The 25,968-nt window shown below is 38.7% G+C and overlaps 1 protein-coding gene across 2 annotated transcripts in view; it reads left to right on the top strand.

Annotated features, from left to right (window-relative positions):
- tafa5b (TAFA chemokine like family member 5b) overlaps positions 1-7,048 on the top strand; it is a 39,533-nt gene extending 32,485 nt beyond the window's left edge. For both annotated transcript variants that reach the window (XM_039658073.2, XM_039658074.2), the window contains exons 3-4: positions 5,289-5,416; positions 5,957-7,048. In XM_039658073.2, coding sequence (XP_039514007.1) covers positions 5,289-5,416; positions 5,957-5,965 — 137 coding nt within the window. In that variant the 3' untranslated portion in view covers positions 5,966-7,048. The remainder of the gene's footprint in view (positions 1-5,288; positions 5,417-5,956) is intronic.
- Positions 7,049-25,968: the final 18,920 nt, after the last annotated feature.

Consider the following 25,968-nt stretch of genomic DNA (forward strand, 5'->3'; position numbering starts at 1 on the left):
AAAGCTAAGCGAGAGGCGGCTGCAGCATGTTGGGACTCAGAGGGACTGCGGATTCTGCCTGGAAGCGGGCGCGAAGTGACAGCAACAGAGCCCAATTCCCTCAGCTGGTGGTAGCGAGGAGGTGAGAGCCGACAGCTGGAATATGCCCCGAAAACTATGCGGAAAGTCAGGGGAAGGAGAGCATTTGAACAATTAGACAAGGTGATCGTCAGCCAGGTGTCAGGATAATCAAGTCCCGCTCACTGAGCACCTGCATTAATTCCATATCTTTGACTCCTCAATCGAATTCGGAATGTCAGTCCAAGGATTAGTAATGTTTCCCTAGTCACAGTCTAGATGGATGTGATAGGTCAGGGCTGACCCCAGGCAGCCAATTCAAAGCATCTGCCTCATATCGCTGGTACTATGCGGCAGCATTACAAATGGGATACCGGCTCCCCAAAACATTCGGGAGTGGCTAGAGAAGTTCCACGCCATCAATCAAGATACCCGAGTCAAGATGGAGCTCGGCTCATCTGGGAATATCACGTCGGGAACGCCAAAAGCTAGAATCGCCATTCTTTACATTTTAATATGGTTTGCAGTTCCTGGCATGGCTTTTTTTTTTGTTTTTTTTGAAAGGATAGATAAGGACACAAAATATATTGCTATTTGGCTCACCCACTAAATAAATACAGACTTGACATAAGTGGTCCCACTAGAAGCTAATTATATAATGCATCCTCTGTGTTTCCACAATGCTCTAAAAATTAGCATGCCTAGTGATGAAGTGTCTGCAGGTGTGCCCATGATAACACAGATTACACAGACTCTCCGCCTTGACTCCTCATATATTATTTTACGCAAACATCCTCTCACAAAAATACCGTAATTTTCCTTTCTAGGATCAATTAAGTGAGAACCAGCAGTGTACACATATCTGTGTATTTGGTGATTAATCCAAGAGTATTATTCTATTTCATTATCAAAGCAAGTTTTATGAATAGAACAGCCCTAATTTAATCCAATAACTTGTGCGCCTTTTTGACAAATTCATGTAAGATTTGTTCATTTGTGAATCTGATTACTCTGATCGTAGTGTTTGTTTGTTTTTGGAGTGGAATAGAATACTGGAGCGGTGCAGAGAATACTGGTGTAATGTCATTGTAAAAGCAAATGGCACAAAACAATAAGTAGAAAAAATTAATTGTTATTCACATCCAGTTTATTATCTAGGCAATTTATGACATAAATCCCCTCACTGATTGCATCACAGTGGGAGGCTTAACATTGAGAACAGAAGGGGCTTGGTGAAGAAACTGTTTGTACTGAATGTAAGCTCATGAATTCATTATAAAGAAAAGCATGTGCCACGTGTAAATTATGGACATGTCCTGTGTAAGCAAAGCTGATCTGAATACTAGTGTGTGTTGTGATTACTGTGAATTTTAAACATAGAATTCTCAAGCAGTGTCTGCTGTAAAAATGTATGGACAGATGTTTGATGTTCTCCTCTATGCCAAACGTTTGAGTAATCGCAGTCCGCTGCAATGAGCAGCCCATCTCATTTATTGTCCCGATAAATCTTGAGTCCGGCCTCTGCATCGGTCATCAGTCACAGCTAAAGTCTTAACTGGGGCAGGAATGACAGGGCCTTGAGGACTGGATCTACCTTTCCTCGAAACATTGTGAAGACCCCATTATAAAAAAACTAATTTAGATTTAAATAAGGTCAGACAAGAAATCTAATATTCATAATGATATTCACAATTAAATTAAACAATTGTGTGATGATTTTGATGGGGTTTTTTTATTTGTCAATTAAAAAAATGCTGAAAGTGTCTCTAATTTAAACTCGCAGTCAAGTTTAAAGTTGCAAAAGCAACATTATAAATTTGATTCATTTCTGTGAATCAGTTTCATTTCAAAAGAATCATTTTTTTAATTCAAATGATTCAGTTGTAACATTCCAACTACTTTTTTATTTAGATTTTCTAATTGTAGGCTAATATTCATTGTGATTGGTGTTCTTTAAATCAATTTGCATACTGATTTGTGATTAGTCATTTCGTTCTTGCATCTGTTTTTACACTGCAAAAACAATGTCATTTTGTGGGTTCACTCTCATATACATCCAACAAAACGTCTTAAATATACTAGTGTTGTGCTGCCTTTCAAGCACTAGATATTTCCTTCAGAAAATGCAAAAATATTTTTTGTATTGAATCACTTTGATTAATGATTAAATATTTGTGAATTGCAGAGCCACGGCTGAAAGGCACACTGCATATTTTATGTATACAAAAAGAATTAGAAATCATTTTGGGTGTGATAATGGAGGTATTCAGTGATCTGTCACAATTTAGATGCCATCTGTACCAGCATGAGAGATGCATGAGTAGTTAGCAAGAAAGAATCGATTGCAGGGATTACTTTGATTTGCTTTTGCCTTTTTCGTCCCAACGTGTGGATACTTCAAATATACAGATTACAATTCAACAGATTCCAGCATCTAACAATAAAAGGAATTTGTAATGCATTGCAAATCATTCATTCTTTATTTATATAGCACATTTAATGCAACCGCTGTTGCCCAAAGTGCTTCACAATCATTAATATATGTACAATATATAAGTACAAGTAGTCTGAGTTATAGAAATGATAAGCAAGAATGAGTTGTTTCCTTTCAGAATCGGATAAAACATTATTATCTGAACAATGTCACATTTTGCTCTCAGTATGCAACTTTAGTTTTACTTTTGTGCCCCTTTGACCAAAACCTCCAAGTTCCCAGAGTTCTTTGATGTGTTGAGTCGGAGAGGCACTTTGTGCACTCTGTCATAATCTGTTTCCCATCAGTGGAGTGACAGTCTCAATGCTCAATACCAGAAGACAGAGGACAGCTCATTAGAGAGCGAGTCTGAGAGTGTATGTGTGGTGCTGACAGGACTCTCTTCAGCTGTTGTTTGTGGATTTGTTGACTTTAGTTCTTTAAAGTGTTAAAATGTTGATGATCTGTCATGTGTCATGCATCATTGAAGGCTGGAGTGATCTAATGTCATTCCAGAGACAAGCAGAGAATGAGTTAGAGGTGGGATGTGGGGGGGGTTTCGGAGTAGCTGAGTATTTTACTGTGAAATGAAGGGTTTTGGGGGCATCATTATTACAGTATGTTGGCTTGACAAATCCCTAATGCAAGACCAGACATTTATAAAAAGTAACGGCTGCTAGAGCTTTTCAGCTTTTTATGTCATTCAGCCTGATATGGGATGCTATTGCTTTACTTTCTGATCTGACTTATGGTTTTCCTAAGAGAAAATTGTATCAAAGATCCCACATACTTCCAATGAAGATCATGGACTATAATTCAATCTATTTGTCTCTCCCTTCATCCATCCATCCATCCATCTATCATCTATCTATCTGTCCACCCATATCTCTACCCATTTAAATATCTATTTGTCCATCCATCCATATCTATCTACCCATTTCTCCATCTATCTGTCCATCCATCCATCCATCCATCCACCCATATCTATCTACCCATTGATCTATTTATCCATCCATCCATCCATCCATATCTATCTACCCATTGATTTATCCATCCATCCATATCTATCTACCCATTGATCTATTTATCCATCCATCCATCCATCCATCCATCCATATCTATCTACCCATTGATCTATCTATCCATCCATCCATCCATCCATCCACCCATATCTATCTACCCATTGATCCATCCATCCATCCATCCATCCATCCATCCATCCGTCCATCCATCTGTCCGTCTATCCATCCGTCCATCCATCCGTCTATCCATCCGTCTATCCATCTATCTATATATCTATCTATCTATCTACTCATTAATCTGTCTGTCTGTTTGTCCATCCGTCCGTCCGTCTATCTATCTATCCATCCATCCATCCACCTACCTACCTACCAACTCATTCATCTATGTCTGTCTGTCTGTCCATCCGTCCATCTATCTATCCAACTATCTATAAAGTACAAGGCCTACACAACTTTCAAGGCTTTTTAAACTATTTTAAGTATTCAGGCAAGGCTTTGTCAAAACAACTATGTTTTTTGTTCTAATTTTAACCATATTCTGTTCAAGCCCTTCAATCAATATGAAACCAATCAAGCCAAGCAACTCACACCCAACCCTGAATTAATATTTAAAAAAAAAAAAACATGTAAGACTGATGTTAAATAGTATACTAAACTCAAAGTGTACATTAGAGCACCACTGGCTGCATCCTACGGTTTTGTGAATCATGCCTACAGAATGAAGACGTACCAAATTTGCATGAAAGGCTCTTTTATTTGTCGTTATGGCCCAGGGCATAACAGTGAATACTAATGCTGGAGATTAGTAGCGGAAGCTAGTCCCTAGAGTAGACGCTGTGAGGGAAACATTCACTACATAACAAACTACTCTGAGTTTGGAAGCCATCTCTACAACTATTTTTTACCTTTAAGAACGAGCCTTTTCCTTTGGTGAGAATGACATTTCGCCTCCACTTGTTCTCCAAATACTTTGTTAGCCTTTCTCCAAACGTACAAATTCTGCCACCCTGATATTTATGTACTTTTGCTTCCCTGGGTTATATTTCACTCTGATTATCATTTTCTCCACCTCACAAATGTACTGTTTTTTTCCTCTCTCTCTCTGTTTCATTTTCTCTCAGTTTCCTTTCCTCCCTCCCCCTTTTTTTCCAATCTCTCTCTCTAAGGGCCAATTGGGGTGTCACGGTATGCAAATGAACATGTAAGGGTGCCCTAGTTATTATAAATAGACATTTATGTTTGATTAAGTGCAAAAACAATCTTACCTCAGGAAAAAATTCTCACTGTTGGACCTTCGCGATCTGTTTCAAAGAGAAAGGCTTAGGATATTAGGCCAAGTGCTGGAGCTCTTTTCTTTCATTGCTATTTTCCTTTGTTGCATGAAATGTCTTTATTCTACAATGTCTTGACCTCTGAATGTCTTAAGTCATTTCACTCAAATGACAATATTATATTTATTAACTAAACTTGGCCTTAATGGCATTCATATAATGATATATATATGTAATAGACAAATTTCCTCTGATATAATTTTAATTATTTTGCATTTCAGTTGGCAGTCATATAGAGACCATGCTTTGATTAAAATAATAGCTAATAAATAAGGTTGTTTAATTGCGTTTCATTTCAATTTAATGTGTCTGTTTCACAAAGAAATCTATAGACTTACAGATGTAAAATAGGTTGCGAATGTTGTTCTGCATATTCATATTTGTTTTGTTCTCTTCTTTTAACAGCACATATTGTCAGGAGCAGACAGTGGTGTGAGATGATGCCTTGTTTGGATGACGAAGGCTGTGACCTATTGGTAAACAGAACGGGCTGGACGTGTGCACAGCCGGGAGGCCGAGTGAAAACAACCACAGTAAGTGCCACAAAACAAAACAACAACTCAGGACATTGACTCGCTTGTCAAAAGGGCTAATGTCATGCTAAATACCCCAATGGATTAACAATAGCTATGTTTCCATCCACCTATTTGTATGCGCATTTTGGGATATCGCATACAAAACTGCAGGATTGAAACTTTTTTAAATTCTAAAAACGTGCATAAAAAAATGTATGTGCTTGTTTGAGTCGGATACATTTTTATCTGATAAAAAAAAACATGCACATGGAAACACATTTACCGAATAAATTCCTCAAAGCACATCAAAAGAAAATCGTGACTTTGCGATGGGATGGTATAACTGGACTAACCAGGCAGTGAATCAATCTTTTTGGACAGCATCTGAAGAACTATATCACTGACATCAAGAGGGCTTTTTATTAAAATTAAAGAATGAATTTTTGCCATTCCACGCCTTAAAGATTTGCCTATATCCTTGGTTAGAGTCCAACGAGGGTTGGATTTGGGACATAGTGTTGTGTTATACACCCTAACTGTTGTGTTGTTCAATCCCAGGTATCCTGACGCCAATGGGGGAAGATTTTCCCAAGAGAGGAGCAACGTATAGAAGAACCTCGTCATTCTCCAAAGCTACAGCGGTGCGGGGGAGGGGAGCATTCATCATAGTCCTGTTAGCCCTGTTTGTCAGTCTCACCATTAGTCCTTCAGTCTCATAAGATAAGGGGTGAGGACCTCTCGTCATGGAGTTTACGTGGACCGTGAGGAATGGATCCCCCTGTGCTGTCAATCAGAGTTGGAACCGGCCAACGTTTTTGCCGATGCCAAAACGGGCAAGTGATCAGTGCGATGACGAATGCAGGAAAGTTTGCGACTTGGATCGTGAAAAGTGTGAGGATCTATTGAAATTTAACAGACCAAAGAAATACGGACAAACAATTTCTGTGGGGAAGGATTTCCAATATGAATACACACATCAGCTGCTTCAGCTTCGAGAAACGCAAGCAAAAAAAAAAAACACACAAAAAAAACAACAACACATACCTGAGCTTTGTAAGGAGTTTTTCCAACTGAGCACATGCAAAATAGACAAAGACTTCTACATCAAAACTGTTGACTTTTCTTCTTTTGCAGTTCTGCTACCACTGTTGTGTAATGGACTGAAATCAGTCAGGATTCAGAAACGTAGCGAGCGCGGCAAACGATTTGTCGAAGCGAACATTATCTACCTGACCTGAAGAGACTAGCGGAGACTTGCGCTTCGTGAAAGACCACCCTATGTATTTTCAGAGTCATAAAGTTATATATATATTTAACAGTTTTATATGATGTACCTTTGTAGCAAACCTTATTTAACACTGACAATGTGATCCTATTCATAAAGGGTGAATTGAAAAACGTTATGTCCTGGAAAGTTATTTACGCATTGCTTTCATCGCAGATGAATATAGGAAGGAAAATAGTGTACTTGTGTATTTGTGAGTAAACTTTTGTTTTGTAACAACATTCAACAATATACACACACATAAAAGCAACTGTAACCCACCTTGACAAGGTTATTTACATCAGTATACAGCTATGGGTCAATTGTGTTTTACCGCAGAGATTGTACACTGGTAAATTCATCTTATAAAAACTTTTTATGTGTCAGTCCTTCTGTGATATCTGTCATATCGAGACGGTCACCCCATTAAGATAATGGCCCTTATGAGATAATGGCCCGTCCGCCGAAACAAGCGCCGTGTCCTGCGTGGTTTCTCTTAGACCATTACTCTGCCCTTGTTGGCCCCTCTCCTCCTCTCTCAGCGCCGAGCCTGTGGAGGAATGCTGCTGTCAGCCAGGCTTCAAGCTTCATTTAACATCACTAACAGCCTGCATTACACACGGCGTCTCTCAGCTACAGCCGCAGTGCCCCACAATATCACCCCCCGGCCCAAAACTACCCTGAGTGTTTATGAGGGTTTGAAGGAGAATGATGTTGGCTTTATTGAGGCTTTTAACAACTTGCATTAATCATTTGCTTTGGTTGTGTGTCACAAAATGTGGCCCTTCATACTTCAAACCTGAATCTAATATATGCTAGAACAACTGTTGGTTGAGATATGGCAACAGTGATTGGGGCGGAGCTATCTGCTGGTTTGACCAATAGCATGTAGGGAGAGTGGTTAGTTTTGTTGTTTTTCAGAAGGTCTTGATAACTGAAATAAATGAGTACACTACCGTTCAAAAGTTTGGGGTCAGTACATTGATGCATTAAACTGATTAAAATAAAATAAAAATCTATTTCAAATAAATGCTGTTCCTTTGATATTTTGATTCATCAAATAAAAAAATACATCAAGGTTTCCACAAAAAAAAAAAATCAGCACATTAGAATGATTTCTGAAAGATCATGTGACACTGAAGACTGAAGTAATTATACTGAAAATTCAGCTGTGTCATCACAGGAACAAATTATATTTTTAAATATATATATGAATAGAAAACAGGTTATTTAAATTGTAATTATACTTCACAAAAGAACAGTTTTTAATGTATTTTTTAATCAATTAAATTCAGCCTTGGCAAACATTTTTTAAATAAATAATAAAAAAAAAAGATTAAAATTCTTACCAACCCCAAACTTTTGAATGGTAGTGGGATCTTCATACTTAAAGATGAAGTGTGTGATTTCTATTTGTTTCTATTTGTTTGATTTCCATAAAAAGTGTAAACACTGTGAATCTGTGGTGTTTTCAAAAGTTTGTTTTGAGAATCCCAACCAGCCTGCCACAGCAACAGGGGCTCAACCAATGACGTGAATTTGGGGCGGACAACAGGTAATCAAACTGGGCGTGGGACAGGCAGAAGTACCGCTGACAGCAGCCATCATCCTGGAGCGAGCAAATGGTGAAACTCGGCAAACGGTTCGCCTCCGTAGGGTCCGGTGGACACAAATACGGCGACGATGATCCCCACGCAACTGTTCTGCTCTCCAGAGCAAATACTCTTTCGATGAATGCTTGATCAACATAAAAAAGATGGCCGCCAACGGATTTTGATTCAGACGCGCGTAAAACTCGCTTCAAACGTTTGTTTTTACACGCGTCGTTTGTATTTCGCTCTGGACGCGCGAATGGATTCAAAGTGCTCACGCGAATAACTAGACGTGGTAGGTGCGAATTTGGCGCGTTACTCGCGTCTGGTGTGAACGCACAGTAAGACCACTAGGTCTCATATTGACGCTAAATGGTGCCATGTGTGTCGGATGTTGACGCATGGTCAAAAGCGTCCGTTAGATGAAGCCTTGGGATAAGAACAGGCTGAAAAAGGAGCCATTTTCTATTCAGCAGTAAGAGTGTTGTCTAGTCATCTTTTATGTCATTTTGCTGATATCTATTTTATCCACTGAAAAAGTCACCGCGAACAATTAGCCCTTTTTAGACAACCTGCGAGGAAGGGTGAGGCAAGAAATGAAGATGACTGGCTAAGGTAAAAAAGGCTCCCTTGAGTTCATAATCAGGGTTTGACATGTCGCACTGAACCATCTCAAATTCCCATACAAATCTTACCGGCTTGGCTCACTCATCCATGGACTAAATGAGAAAAATTACAGACTTTGCCAGTTCCCTTAAAATCCCATTTACATTCTGTCAGCTCTTATTAAGGGACGAGGATCGTGACAATGGGCAAAAATATGCATGGGAGAGAAATCCAGCCCCAGTCCATCACGGTAATTCCGACCCTGCTTACCAAGGCGGCAGTTGATTTCTCCTCAATTTGGGCTTCCCTTCCCACAAGCTGCACACTAAACAGGCCCTGATAAGCACCCTGCCTGAAAACCAGCTTTAACAATATCATACAATTACAAGCATCAGTAACAGTATCAGCCATAGATTAGAGGTACTAAATGCTGAGCTATGAATAAATTAGCCACAGTTTTTCGCCTAAGCAGAAAGATTCGAAAAAGAATGAAAGGACAACAAGGCAGGCACTTTGATTTTCGTGGCCTCGGCTGATAGTTTTCTGGAAATCATTTTGAATGACACAGATTATAATAGATTTCCAAAATAATCCGGATTATCGCAGTCATTACAGCCACATTTGATAAACGAAAATAGTCTCGTGGTCACACGTCATTATGTGCATTATGGCTCAAAGCGGGTGGCGATCTTATTTCAATTAAAAATTGGCGTGCCTATCAACGTGATGCCTCTGTTTACTGAACTCTTTAGACAAAGACGTCATCTGCAATTCAAATGATTTTAATCAGTAGACACAGAGGCCCAACATTGATGGGATTGCTTCATTCGTTTAGCAAAATGTCAAAGCAAATCGTCGGGTCTCAGCTGTGTTTGTGAACAAACTCCATGTTTCAGATTTGCGGGAGATTAAAAAGAGATGAAAAGCAGTGAATGTGTAATTGTGTGAAATATAAACCCAGGGCCCTTTTTATAGTGCAAATTTCTGATTAAGGCAAAACTAAAGGAGAACTCCCCGCAATTTTCGATAATTGCGAGCGGGCAATTATGTATTAGCATGATAAAAACAACAGCACGCATAAAGGACGACAACTTTGCACCTGAGATGAACGCGAGCCGAGTGGAGGGTTGTGGTTTGCTCACGAGTTAGGCGGATGTTGCTTCGAGTTCCTCCAGGTCCTTGTGGTGAATTATGGTCTGCCCTTCAAGCAGTCATACACGTCCGCCATTAATCATGTTTGGCCAGTGTCCCCATTCTCAAAAGAGGTCTGGAATGCGTTTCCGAATCTTACTGAGACCTGGTTGTCACCCAACCTGTCCACCCTCAGCCCCTTGGGGTCCTTCATACAAGACCATAAAGATGAAGAGGAGGCGGTGACTTTGTTGAGGGAGATAGTTTCCGATGGGACCAAGCATACTTCTTATACTGAAGGGTGTTGCCCAGGCAATTTTTGAATTCAGGCAAGTACTTTGAGGGTCACGCAGGATGAAGTAATGTTTTGTAAGAATTAATTGAATTGTTCACTGAATACACGGTCAGCATAAGCAGGGCCGATGAAGCATGGAGGCAGCGTGTAACAGTGTGACCTCCAGTCTTTGAACGAGTCATGGAGTATCCTATACAATAACAAATGATATCTAAAGATTCTCCTTCCCTCATCAACAAGCGTGACGTGTTTGCCATTGCTGCTAAACTATTGGTCAAAGATATGTCAATGTTATTCAGCTTCTGAGAGCTAATCTTTAGGGTTAATGGAGAATTTTCAAAAAGTTGCTACATATACTGAATTTCACAGATCTGGAGGGCTGGCCGTGGAATTTGTGAGGCCTCAGGCAAGATTATAAAAATATTTTTTTTCAAAATAAATAATCCTGTGCACAACTAGTTCTATAAATGTTTATGAAAACAACAAGGCTACAAATCATTCGTTCAGTCTTTACATGGCTTTTTTTTATTCTGAATATGTGTAGATCATAATCAGAAAAGACTTGGAATGATTGTACAAGATGTAGCGCACATAAAAGCCAACAAAGCTAAGTCATAACTGAGAAACTTGGCATCGTAATTATGAACATGATCAAAACTTGTACTCAATGTACTACATGGCTTCTGTCGTCTGATTTATTCGTTTTTAGCAATTAAAAGGATAGTTGTAAAAACATCCACCTTCTGGTCATTGTTCGTGTGTTTGCTGTGAAATCTTTAATGTTTTTTTTTATAAAATAGCCAGCCCATTCTCACCCCCAAGGCGTCATTTAACTGACGCCTTGGGAAGCATTTGGACATGCTTCAATATCTGACGCTTTAGGCGCCCTTTAGCGTCAGTTAGATGACGCCCTAGGATCGCGTGTACCCTACCCTACCCCCACCCCACACCTAAACCTAACCGCGTCCTCTAACTGACCCTTTAGCGTCACTTACATGACGCGATCCTACGGCGTCATCTAACTGACGCTAAAGGGCGCCTAAAACGTCAAATATTGAAGCATGGTCAAAGGTGACGCCTTGGGGTGAGAATGCGTTGAAATAGCACAAGGATAACTTTTATATTATTAGTAATATTTCAAGATGAACACTGAAGAAAAAAATGTGTTAAAATGTAAGTATGAAATATGACCCATCAGGCTTTTGAGGAACTTTATTTGTTCATCTCTTAATCATCAATTTTTTCATTGCATTATGTTTTTTCTTCAACAATAACAACTACAGAGGTTTGATCATTATAATTATTTATATGCAGTATTCTATATTGTTATAAATATCTTATGGATTTACATTACAAGCTATCAGGATCTTATGTTACTTTTTGACCTTAGAAATATCAGCATCTGCACAAAATTGCATATTTTTATTCCGTTTGGGCCTCTGAATAAAATTGACGTGTTTGTTCCTCCTCAAGTAAGAGCTCCATATTCTCACTATAGCCATAAAACCTGATGCATCACATTTGATACCCAACAAAAACACACATGCAAACCTTTTAAAAATATATATTTTTTCAATAAACTGTTCCATTTCAAAGATGAGATTTTCCTGACTGTTTTTTTCATATGTCAGAGTTACAGTTTGGGGCGTGTCAATTAAAAATCATGGTGGTGGAAGAAAACTTACTGAATAGGCGTGCCAGTGATAATAGTTTTTAAAGTTATAAACATGGATATTTTCTTACAAAACACATCTCTTTGCTTCAGACAGACTTAATTAACCCATGGAGCCATATGGATTACTTGTGATGGATGGTACTATCTCAGTTACTCTGTTCCTATTCACTCCCATTATAAAGCTTGGAAGAGCCAGGATATTATTCAGTATAACTCTGATTGTGTTCGGCTGAAAGAAGACAGTCATATACACACCTAGGATGGCTTGAGGGTGAGGGTTTCATTTTTGAGTGAACTAACTCTTTAAACACATCTTGCAATTATGATTTCTTCAAGTATGACCTTATATATAACCTCGCATATATCGCCTAAAAATGGGCCAGGCCTTGATGATCCTACTGTAGTTGTAGACTTTACTACAAAAACAAGCCCCAAACCTTTCATTACAATATCAATGTCAGAGGTAAAAGTGCTTAGCTTTGATACACAATGCTACAAAACAGCCTCCTCCAGTGTCAGCCACGCTATAGCAAAACACTGAACCGCAAGGGCCGTCTGCAAAATAGGATTATAGAGATGCACACCAGCAAGGCGGCGTTCCTCTGACCGCAAGTCATTCTGAGTTGAATCTACCAAAACTGATTGATTCCCGTCTACGATTCACCAGACACCTGAATGTCACCTTTCCACATCGCTGCCATTCACTGCACAGAGTGATTGGAAAGAGCAGAGGTGAGAGGGAACGGATGCTTATGGCAAAGGGAGATATGAACTTAATGCCGGAACACAGAGAGGAAGACGGGCGCGAGGGTGGAGGTGCACCGAATGCCACAGCTGACGACGGGGAGATATGGGAACATTAATTTTGCTACAGAGGTCTCTAAGTCTTCATTTCCAGGAGTCTCAAAGTCCTGGTGGAAACATCTGATAAGAGCCTGATGTCAGTGTCTTCATTTCGTTCTCTATCATACTCACATCCTTCACCTCGTTCATCTTTCCAGCTCAGGATATTTAGTACAAGCCGAAGCGATGTCATTGTCATGACCCTAAAGAAACTTCCAATATTTGACATGTAATATGTTTCAACTGAGCTACAGTGGCCTAGGAGTGCACAATATGGGACTGGGAATTGACACAAAGTTCACAATTTGATTTAGATTCACAAGCTTGCAATTCAAATGAATTCAAAACGATATGGATTCACTTGGATATACACTAACTTAAAGGATTATTAGGAACACCATACTAATACTGTGTTTGACCCCCTTTCAGCTTCAGAACTTTCTTAATTCGATGTGGCATTGATTCAACAAGTTGCTGAAAGCATTCTTTAGAAATATTGGCCCATATTAATAGGATAGCATCTTGCAGTTGATGGAGATTTGTGGGATGCACATCCAGGGCACGAAGCTCCTGTTCCACCACATCCCAAAGATGCTCTATTGGGTTGAGATCTGGTGACTGTGGGGGCCATTTTAGTACAGTGAACTCATTGTCATGTTCAAGAAACCAATTTGAAATGATTCAAGCTTTGTGACATGGTGCATTATCCTGCTGGAAGTAGCCATCAGAGGATGGGTACATGGTGGCCATAAAGGGATGGACATGGTCAGAAACAATGCTCAAGTAGGCCGTGGTGTTTAAACGATGCCCAATTGGCACTAAGGGGTCTAAAGTGTGCCAAGAAAACATCCCCCACACCATTACACCACCACCACCACCAGCCTGCACAGTGGTAACAAGGCATGAAGGATCCATGTTCTCAATCTGTTTTATTCTGACTCTACCATCTGAATGTCTCAACAGAAATCGAGACTCATCAGACCAGGCAACATTTTTCCAGTCTTCAAGTGTCCAATTTTTGTGAGCTCTTGCAAATTGTTGCCTTTTTTCCTATTTGTAGTGGAGATGAGTGGTACCCGGTGGGGTCTTCTGCTGTTGTTGCCCATCCGCCTCAAGGTTGTGTGTGTTTCACAAATGTTTTGCTGCATACCTCGGTTGTAACGAGTGGTTATTTCAGTCTAAGTTGCTCTTCTATCAGCTTGAATCAGTCGACTCATTCTCCTCTGACCTCTAGCATCAACAAGGCATTTTCGCCCACAGGACTGCCGCATACTGGATGTTTTTCCCTTTTCACACCATTCTTTGTAAACCCTAGAAATGGTTGTGCGTGAAAATCCCAGCAACTGAGCAGATTGTGAAATACCCAAGACCGGCCCGTCTGGCACCAACAACCATGCCATGATCAAAATTGCTTAAATCACCTTCTGATATTCAGTTTGCCAAGTTTACCAAGACCACAAATGCATTGAAGTGATTGGTTGATTAGATAATTGCATTAATGAAAAATTGAACAGGTACAGTACATCAATTTTTCTCAAAGAAGAAAATCTGTAAACAGGGAAACCTGTCAGTTGGTATATTACTATCAATGTACCATACATTCTACAAATCTACATCGTTTTCAAACTCATAACACTTTTAGCCCGCTCTCGAACATTCTCAGCACTGATTATTAATCATTGGCTCTGATCGTTAAGCGATGGTTGTCTTCCTCTGACATTTCCTTGTGTGGCCTTGCTTGTGTCCATCCTGCTGAGTCGCTCATCTATGCTTCCTAATCCAACATGCGTGACAGCTGACCGCTGATGCTAACAATAGCGAGACAGCACAGACAGCTCGTTCTAAAGACTGTCAAATGATAAATTACCCTCTTCAGTCACTCTAACCGAGAGCCAGTTAGGTCACACAAACAGCTTGACGTGACATTTTTCCAGTACTGTATATGCAAACTGCTGCCAATCAATTAACAGCTTGCCTTTCTTTACCCCTCAACCGCATATTGGGATTGTGGGAAATTGACTGCAGAGGGGAAGTCAACACAAAAGACTCCTGCGGGTCCAGGGACAGGCTGAACAAATACATGTGGCTGTGAAATGGAACCTGAAAAAGTAATATCACTCCCCCTTAATGTGAATTCCTAAAAACATAGCAGTCGTCTTGTAAATCGACAATTGGGTAAAACACTGCAAAATAATTTGTAATCAGTACTTATGAAGCTGATCGTTTAGTCAGTAATGTAGTCACTGGTCACAGATCAGGCATTAGAATGAACACACTGTGGCAACACTGGCGAGTCCACATTGTAAAACTCTGTGCCGAAATTGCGACTAATCATCCCTAACACACCAGTGGGCGGGGCTAAAGTTGCAATGATGAAGTAGACGTTCATTTTCTTCAGCTTTCTTTCATTGGTTACAATAAAAGCTGTTTTCGGACGAAGAAGGAAGTTTTCAGTTCTGAAACGTACAGGATTTTTTAATAACGTAGTATGATGACCTCTTACAGGTCATCATTCTATAAGAAAATACTGTAAGTTTCTTTTGACATATATGAGAAAAGCTCAAGGAATATTTTATTTCTCAGTTCAAAGGATCCAAAGAACAGCATTTATTTGCTCTTAGACTTATTTTTGAAACATTGTATTGTATTTTTTATATTATTATATTTTTTAATATACTTTTAATTTAAATAAATAAATTGTTATTTTTTATTACTTATTTGTAAAATAAATTGATAGATTTATGCTGAAAACTATTTGCCAATAGAGTAAGAAAAATCAACAATCAATGATTATTTTTGAAACCAAGTCTTCATATTTAATGTAATTTTTCTTCTTAACTAAAACAAAAGTATTTTAGGAGGATTTGATATTTTGTACTGGGAAAAAAAGACAACATTTTACAGAGGACCTTTAGAAATCAGTGTGCCTTACAGGTGTTTTTTGTTTAAAGCCCAATTTCTAAAGTCTCATTAATCTCCCCCTTGCAAGAGAAAAATCATTACTGTCTATTCATTATTTTGTAATATAAAATATATAATTATATCAAGGTTAATATAAAAGATGATGTGGTGAAAGCCAGCACTGGTCACTTTGCACCTTGCAGCAGCTGTGTTTTAATTAAATCTGCTTTACTTGAGTGGTTTATATTTATATTTTATTGAGAACTTTCACCTCTCATGATATACACAGAGTGCAAATCAACCCCCGGGGCATATCATTTATAAACATCTTTTAATTGCCTCATTTATATCTAAAAGGCTAAATGTATAGTTTGATGCAAAGGCTCTTCCAGTGTTGCTTTAGCGATGGGAAATGTAAATTGTACGCATATCTAAATCACTACATAGACATAAATGTCCATTCACTGACAGCAGAAGACAGGAGATTGCACAATTTTCAATGTTCAAACACCAGGAATGCTTTCAAACCTGTGACACATTTCTGTTTCACTTTAAATATGCAAACTACTAATGCACTTTGAGGTAAAGTAATGTAGTAAAAAAAACGGAATTGATTGAAGATATCTACGAAAAACAAAAAAGATGGCACCATCTCGCTCATTTGCACAGTAATAGACTCTAGCTTTTAAATTGTCATGTCTGGCATGCCCTGATATCAGAAAGAAAAGCAAAAAAGAGAGATTTGTGTGTGTCTACGTACACGGTTTCCCACAGCTAAAACAACAAAGCACTTTCATGTTGACTTCAGACGGTAGAACAGTTAGCGAGGTTTGAACTGAATGCTGTTTAACCCCTAAGAAGACAGATTAGCCCCGAGACAGTCCATTCATCATTCCTCTTATTCGTCAGGCAATCCCATAAGGACCGAACCACAGGCACCTTCTGGAAAAGCAATAGTCCTTGGGAAGGTTTTTACAAGTTTGCATTCCCGGCCGTGTCGTTTTACTGCTATTGCAGCGAAAGATTTGATGCGCATCCGCTTAGTTACTTCCATAAAAGCTTGTATAGCGTGAATAACTGGCTTGATTTGATTGAAAGAATAATGTTTATATTGAAAGCATGTCACTTCCCACAAGAGTGCCATCATAAATATAAGGAAAGTAGCACGTACAAACATCCAGTGATGGTCAAGCAATTGAAAAAAATATATAATATGTTGTTTTCTGCACACTATTTGTAGCGATGCTACTAAAACTGTATACATCTTTGACCCAGAAGTAGAGCTACCGAGACATTCTTCCATACATCTATGCTGTCTTTTCCCAAAAGATGAATCAAAGGATGTCAAGCTCTGGAATCAAAGTTGGAGCTTAATCATCTGGTTGCTTTTGCTGGCTCATTATCAGTGAACACCTGCCTTTCATGCCATTTATCAACTGCCTGTCAATATATAGATTAGAGTCTCCATTTCACTGTCAAAACTGACAATTCATCACAGCTGTACACAGTCCGATTGTAAAGTTGTTTATGACCTCTGTGCATAAACAGACAATCTTCTGACTCCAAAACACAAGTGAATATAAACAGACAATGACGCTTAACTGAATGAGCCCCGCGATAAATCAGATATTGCGAAATATCAATTTTGCACATGGCTGCACACGAGCGTGCTTCCATATTTTCCAGATGCCCTTTGTCTTATTCCAAAGCCATTAGTTTAATTCATGCCATTGTAGATGGAGAAGGTTCACTATTGGCTTCATCAACAGACAATGAATCCAGTTTTACAAAATCAAACATGTCATGCACTATTTCAAGACTTTTCAGAGTTGGACAATATAATTGGCTGTATATTTAATATAGAACGTGAGACATTAGTTGGACAATCTTAAATAGTATCAACGGCCAGAGATTCGTCATAAAGCTCTCGTTGCAACAGGCAGAAGGAAGTACTTTGGTCTTAATTAAGAGTCTTGAAGTCCCAAATCGTCTTGCTATTCTTCTTTTGTTCCAGAGTTGATTCATTCCTTCCTTCAGCACCAGGACGCTCAGAAATGCATATTAAGCAAGCTTTCCAGAAACAATTGATACAAGAAAATGTTAAACCGAAGACAAATGTGGCTGGAGTCGGTTCATCTATCACTTTCCCACTCATTGTTTTAACCTGGTGGAATCCCACTTCGCCCTTCAGTGAGCCCCACAAATCATCCTGGGACATGGAAATTGGGGACGGAACAAAATGGGCATCAAAGTTTTAAGACTTTCGAAAAGAGAAAGAACAAAGGGAACAGAAACGAGAGGAGTGAAAATATCCTTCTGGAAAAAACATCACATCCCACTGATGATTGCAGAAAAGGGAATCGTGTCTTTTAAAGAACCTCATGTTTAACTCCAGGTTATGCAATGTTTCACAATGGGCTCTATGCACGGCGGTATTTCCGGTGAAGCATTAGGGATGCTCGATAACTTCCGCCGATCATAGAGTCCAATGCAATAGCAAGAATTTATATTGAATTTTATACTCCATGGTTATACTAATGAAACGTTAGTCACAAAAACAGATAAAACAGACACCCCTCGTTGTGTTTATGCTTCTTTTTAAAATTATATCAAATAAACATAACTGTATATAAAATTACATCTAAACGTATGTACGTTTCGTTTTAAAGACGGGAGGACAGTAAATATTGAAGACTCTGCCATAATCCCGTTTTCTCCGGTTTTCCTCCGCTTTAATCTACACAACCGGAAATAGACGAGCATCCTTACGTCAAATGCGGAACTTATGCGTGCATATAGCCCATTGAGACATTTTGAAAGTATTTCCATTGTGGATCTAGAAGAATTGTTTCTTCAATGGGAGTCTAGATACTTTAACCATTAATTCTAAACAAACTTTAATGTTGACTGGTCAACAGCCTCTGAATGTGTTATTTAGAGTCCTGATCATATTCATTAGACATAGGCTTTCTAATTGTTTTTGTAGTCTGAAACCTTTGTTTATTGGGTGAGCTCTTAAATGAGTGGGACTTTGCAATAAACAGTTAATAAATTACAGGTATTGTTCACCCAAAAATGAAAAATTCTGTAATTAAATCACCCTCATCTTGCTCCATACCTTTATGACTTTTTTCCTCTTTTCCACTTTTGGGTAAACTAACCTATTTAGAAATTTCCCTGTTTGGTAAATGCTTAAGGAGCTCTTTAAAAAACTCACTAAAATACAAAATAGATCTAGGCACACATTTTGATGTTGATAAGTGACATCTGTGCTTTCCCACTCAAGAAATGTCCCATTTCCCATGCAGACATCCAATCATAAACTGCCTTAGTGTTCAACTCATTAAATATTCATGAGAGTTGTACAGTAGCAATATCTTTTAGTTTCAGCCTTCAGAGTGGTACAGTTAAAATGGACAAAATGGTAACAAGAGTGATAAACTAATATTTGTTCTGTATGTTTCAGGAAATGTATGGATAGTTTGCCAAAAAAAAAAACTCATGTTGTTTCAAATCTGAATGACTTTTAAAAAAGATATTTTGTAGAACATTGACCATATTGTCATTTTTTAAGATTTATCTGTGTTCCACAGAAGAAAGATAGTAATACATGCTTGAAATGACATGAGGGTGAGTAAATTATGGCAGAAGTTAAATGTTTTGATTTACAGGCAGTGCCATCTTTGGAAAACAATCTCAACTAGTGGAACCACGAACGACGTGCTGAGTGAGCTGGACTGTAAGAAGTTCAGCGAACTTCTGAACTGTATGAACGGCGTCCGTGGTTCGACTTGTCGAGACTGTTTTCCAAAGATGGTGCCGCCTGTATACACGAAGTGAACTGTCTTTATAAAGTATCTTCTTATTAAACGGTCTGTACACTTACAAAGTTCTCAATGCTTCGTTTTGCATGTATGGACCCTCATTATGTTACTGTGTTAGTGTGTGGCTATTTTGAGCCTTGTTAGTGGTATAAACTACCGATTTCTTTTTACTTAGTAAATACCCCCATTACTAGCGTTATACGCTAAAGAGTTTTTTGAGATAAAACTCTTTACATTCGATTATCATGAAAATAAATCTCAGAGAATGATTGACTAGGTACCGATGTTTTATTAGACCAAAGGTTCATTTTGCGACGGAGTTCTCCTTTAAGGCTAAATAGGAGTTTTCTTGCTTCCTCCCATTGTCTACTCAGTTCCTCTGTTTCTAGAGCCTGTCAAATCACATCAGCCTTCCCAGCCTCACCAGTCCACGCATCTGTTTACTGGTATATAATAAGCACATAATCAAACGCCACAGTTAAGCTAGTGCCGAGTGCTGTCAGAGCACATTGAGGGTGCATTTATTCAACGCTCTCAGTGCTGGCAGTTGCTTTGAGAAGGGCAACAGTAGAAGCAAGTGCTAATAAGCATTTGACATCAAGGTTACAGATATGCACCCTGTCGTGCAACAGCGGGCTTGTCTCGCACTCTCTGGGGACTTTGTGTGACACTATTTTGTAGTTTATAACATGCACAAACAAATTCAACTTTAATAAAAGCAGAAATGAAAGATGAGGAGATATAACAAAAACGTTAATGTGCTGAACAAGGCAATTATGAGAGCATTGGATGCATGTGGATTCTGTAAGATCTTTTTTGATTAGTTATTTCAAGGTTGATGACATCCCTCTGTTGTTTTGAAACACTTATGCAAATTCAAAACACATTTTATCACATATTTACAAGACACTGAGGATGTCAAAAGAGGTTGCATTTAAGTAGAAAGTGCACTAGCAAATCACAGGAAAGTGATCCCTGGAGAGTTAAACCTGAGGATAATGATGCATTTGTTTAAACAAAAGCTACGCGTATCTATTCAGCCACTGGCACCTCTAGCACAGTTTACCTCTGATTCATGTCTTATCTCAATGACAGGAAGCAGTTTGTTCCTTTTCAGAGACATAAATCCTCCACCGCTGCTGTTAGGCAAGGCATCCCCCAGGGATCTATCCTGGGCCCTCTACTCATTTTAATCTACATGTTTCCCTTTCGACAAATAATGCAAAATTATGGGTCCACTTTAGAGCCAGACCGATATATCGGCAGACCAATATTATCGGCCGATATTAGGCATTTTCCAAACTATCGGTATCGGCAGTTATAATGGCCGATAAATGAATATTTCAAAAATAAAATAAAAACGGACGAAACACGCTTAAACCATGTCATGAGTGTTGGAGTTGTATAGTTTGTCCACCAGAGGGCAATCTACACCGTTCCTGTTGGCAACAAGCGTTGAGTTGGTCAAAATACATACATTGCTTGAATAACAATTAAAAGAACATCCCCATCAGTTCTCTCAACTCAAATAAGCATGACAAAATTTGTGACTATCATGTCCAGTTTAAAATAAATAAATAAAATATCGGCCGATATATCGGAATATCGGATTTTAAAACCCAAAAATATTTATATCGGTATCGGCCTTCAAAATCCTTTATCGGTCGGGCTCTAGTCTATTTCTATTATCATGTCAAAGAGAAATAGTCAAAAATATATTTTAGTTTCCATCATCACAGCCTTCCAACCTCTCATTAAGTGAAAACTTCAAAGACTCAGACTAGGAACAGGGCATCCAACATTAACAGTAACACCACAAGAACTCACAAGGCGTGGACTAAAACACAGGGCTTAAATACAAGTCCAAACGAGCTAAACAAGGGGGCGTGGTATACATGAACACAAACGAGGAGCAGGAACACTGTGAACAGGACTGAACCAAGCACAAAGATAGGGGTACACAGACATTACAAAACATCTTCATTTAGGAGCTCTTTTTCTTTTCAAGTATTGACGATAAATTATTAAAATATAACTTAATTGCACTAACAACAATGTCAAAAATGAATGCCTTGTAGAGCCTTAAAAACATTAAAAAAAAACATTTTACCAACCCCAAACTTAAATATGCACATTTTGAATTATATTAATACAATTTCAATTCTATTTTGTGTGGCAGGGTTGCATATGGATACATGCCATTCTTGTTGGAGATGTGACAACATTGTGGAATATTCACAAGCTTTTTTCAAAACTGACTTCAGAAAGAAGAAGAAAAGAGGAATATGTGAAAGGCTTGTGGGTTTCTTTTTGCTGACCAAAGCAGGACTTTGACTTTTACAAATGCTGTTTCATGGCAGTCTCTCCGCTTCATGCCAGCTTAATATTAACACCCCCAGGGCTGGTCAAACAGCAATTATTGAGTTTGTGTTACCGTGTGTATGCATATGTGCTTGTGTGTGTGCGAGTATACCCAAAAAGGACAAACTCTCTGAGGACAACCCACTGTTGAGAAAAGCATAATACAGCACAGCTACATCACCGACAAAACCCATAATCCACTGTCATACAGAGAGGAGCACCGAGTCCATAGTCCTTTTGATTGGACAAGCAAGCCCAAATCAAAGAATAGGAAATGAGAATGAGAGGCTTTGCTGCTTTACTGAAGATGGCCCTAGTGTGCCCAAGAAAAGAAATGCTTAGGAAAATTTCTATTTTGGCATACAATGAGCAAGGCTGGGGGGAAATTATCACCATATTATCCATTTGCACACAAAAGGTGGCTACTCTAGACGCAAAGAGAAATATGATGCCTTAGAAACTCTGGGGTCATAAAGGGTTTTGTATCTAGAGGACTTAAAAATGAAAATTCGAAGGCAGAGCTTATGTGTCACGTACTGATCTGAGACACAAAGGTTGAGCATCCAAATGCAGTATTTATTTGAAAGGGTAATCCAAAGAAGTAATCCAAATAACAGGCAAGAGCCCATAAACACAAAGTAAGCAGTCCAAACAAAAAAAACAAAAAAGGCAGGGGACCCAAGCAAAAAGGGCAATCCAAGAACATGCATTTTTCAAAGCATTTTTCCACACGCCTGCCGTACGTTTTCAATTGTTTTCAATGGGAGCGCCGCGTTTTTTAAACGCCATGAGCATAACGAGGCGCTGAGCGTTTTTTTTTTTCACGCTGAAGCGCCGAGCGCCTATCGTTTTTTACTGGTCACCGAAAGTTGAAAAATGTTCAACTTTGGATAAAACGCAGCGCTCATCACTGTCACTTTTTACCCAGCCGTCCAATCACAGTGGAGGAGGGACGGGATTAAACCACACTGACCAACTGTCACAACATTCTTTCTGTATCAACCAACAGAGCTAAACGAACAAAATGGATGAAAAATAAATTTTTAGTATGAAACTAATTTTCGGCAAATTCAGTTACAAGTAAACTGTGCTGCGGATATTCTGTATCATAGCAACGAAACGTCTCAACGGAAAAAACGCTGCGCTGCCAAAACGCTCTAAAGCGCCCAAAGCACGGCGTCTTCAGCAGAGCGTCTGGCTGGCGTTTACAGTTTTGGTGAACCAAGATTTTTGCTTATTTTTTTTTAATAGAAAAAAGTGTGAAAATTTGTCCTGAACAACATTATGCCATGTGTTGTCAAATGAGTTTAACTTGTTTTTAACTGGAATACTGCTTTAACAGAGAGCTGAAGTAAACGGTTTATAAAGCTTGAGCTATAAACGACTTCACAAACATCTACATATTATTCACAAGCTTTTATTAATTTTTTCTTCCAGAACTTTTAGGCAAATATGGTTGTGCTATTGATCATTCTAGCAGACATATCCAAATGGAGAGAGAGAGATATTTGTCACATCGGTGTAAACTGCAGGCTTACACACCGAGGTTGTTCGGGTCGGCTATTTTGGCTTTCTGCAAATGTATAAATTATTAGGTTGCAGGAGGTGCATTTATTATATGTGTTTTGTTGCCTGGAGGCTAATAGCTGCTTTTCAGGTGTAGTAGGGCACTGATGAATGCTAGCTAATCGCTAATGTTGGCTGAGGGTTTAGACTCCATTTATCACGTCTTTAAAGGATCTGCACGTGGGAATATTAACAGCCACATTACAGCCAGCCTGACTTAAGTCTCTAAAAAAGTCTTTAAGTGCATTAAAGCAGTGCTTTAGTTTGACATTAGATAATGAAATGAGAGAGAGTCCAATTAGTTCTAACCGCTTAAGAGAGTTTGAATGTAATCCAATGCCAAAATGCCAGACTTTTAATGCTCCAATGCACACTAATGCACTCTCTTATGGTCAAATTTACCCACCAAGAAAGGTTGGAGAAGGTGTCATTTTACCTCTCTGGATTGGCTGACGGTTTAAATGAAAGAGAATTTTGTAGATAAATCAAATCACAATAGCACTTTAGAGCACAGCGGTTAGTGGTTTGAAGGGGCAAAGTGATTGTCAAAATCAAAGTATTTAATTCAAGTCGGTATACACAGTAAATTAGACCCAAGGGCGTCATGAACCAATTTCTTTCTGGCTCACTTAGTGCCCCAGACCTGTGCTTTTAAACCTTTGTTATTATGTAATTATGACTGCTTAGAAATAATCTTAAAGCTGCAGTCCGTAGCTTTTTTTGGGTTTAAAATTATGCAAAATACATACTTGAGAAAATACATTACCAGCCATTGTTCAAAACTCTCTGCTTGCTGTAGCTTGATACACACACACACACACACATATATATATATGTATATGACAGAAAAACCCCAGCATTTATTTGAAATAGAATCTTATACATGTCTTTACTGTCCATACTTTGATAAACCACAAACTAACTAAATAAATCAAACGTAGGGGGCAGCCTTTGTTTAATAAGCAGGACGCTTCTGATTAGACCTATGATGAAGTCTGACCCACAAGCCTTTTTAATGTCATGCTACTATCTCTCCTCTCGGAGGGGTTTCTGGCCCCCAGCCCCTTTCAGAGCTGAAATCAGCACTCCGCCACACACGGGGCACTGACCCACCAGCCGGGATTTTAAACGAATCGGAGGATAGGACATAGGAGCAGCACCTGCCCAGATGGCAGGGAGCATAGGTCCCGAGCAGAGATACAGCAGGAGCTCACCTGTGAACGTGGCCTGGATGGACGCCACAGACAGACTCCTGGGACAAAAGGGAGGAAGGGAATGCTGAGATCCAGTCTGTTGGCCGTGACTTCCATACCTCGAGAGTTCATGCCTGGGGGGAAAGGGTTACAGATGACATTTGACTCACGCTCCTTTGGATAATTAAGGCTAGTCCGCTACAGTGTACATTTGAAAAAAATTTAGTTATCCCCTATGTTCAGTTATCCCCCATGAATGTATTCAATTTATAACTGAAATGTAATTGCTGTGCATATTAAAGGAATATTGCATATTTGAAGCAATATTAAAAAAGGACAAATCTGGGGCATTTACAGTACAATAGAAGTCAATGGAATGAATCTGTAAACATTAAAACAATGTCAAAATTATGTTAAAAGGGATAGTTCACCCAAAAATAAAAATTCAGTCTTAATTTATTCACCCTCAAGTTGTTCCAAATCTGTGTGAGTTTCTTTCTTCTGTTGAACACAAAATACATTTTAAAGAATGTTGGAAATCATAATATGATCCGAACTATGAGTTTTGAGATCTGTTGCATTGCATTGCATCCAAAGTTAACAAGATTTTAGTGTGACAAAAAAAAATTAGCCTTTTCTGTGTAAAGTTATATCAAATGTAACAACTTCATTGCCATGAAAACATAACACCTTGAAACCTTAAACCACTGTAAAAAAAGAATACCAGATTTAAAAAGCTTTACAGCTCAAATAATACACAAAATTAAACAGAAGAATTCATGTAAGTGCTTTAATAAAATTACTTTTTTTTTAAAGAAAACAAGGGATGGGTGGAAACTATTTTTGTGAAAATGACTTTGAACTTGAACTGAACTCTGAATATCATCTTAACCTACCAACGGAAATGAAGGAAATTATTTTTAAAGGTTTCAACGTAATGCAACCAGGTTGCATTAGAAATATTAAATATTATATTTGACTTGAATAAAACCAGTATATTTAGATGCTACCAGTTTTTTTTTTGGCCATTTCTATACAGTGATATAAAACTGCACATAACATGCAAAAGACGTTCTGCAATTCATTTTTAATAATAACTTGCTTCTTTCAGAAAAGATGCAAATCTTACCCTGAAATACAAATTTTAAAATGCAAATATGTCCCGTAAGGCTCTAAATATGGATGCCTCTGTGCTTACAAGAGACTCGGGCTCTTTAAAAGCACTCAATGTAGGTCCCTCACAGCAGCCACCGTTCTCTCTGTCCTTCACATCTCACTGGTCAGTGCCCAGTAATCAACACACATTACCCACACAGAGC

This window comes from Pimephales promelas, chromosome 25 (assembly GCF_988280905.1).
Source record: "Pimephales promelas chromosome 25, fPimPro1.hap1.1, whole genome shotgun sequence".
Lineage (NCBI taxonomy): Eukaryota > Metazoa > Chordata > Actinopteri > Cypriniformes > Leuciscidae > Pimephales > Pimephales promelas.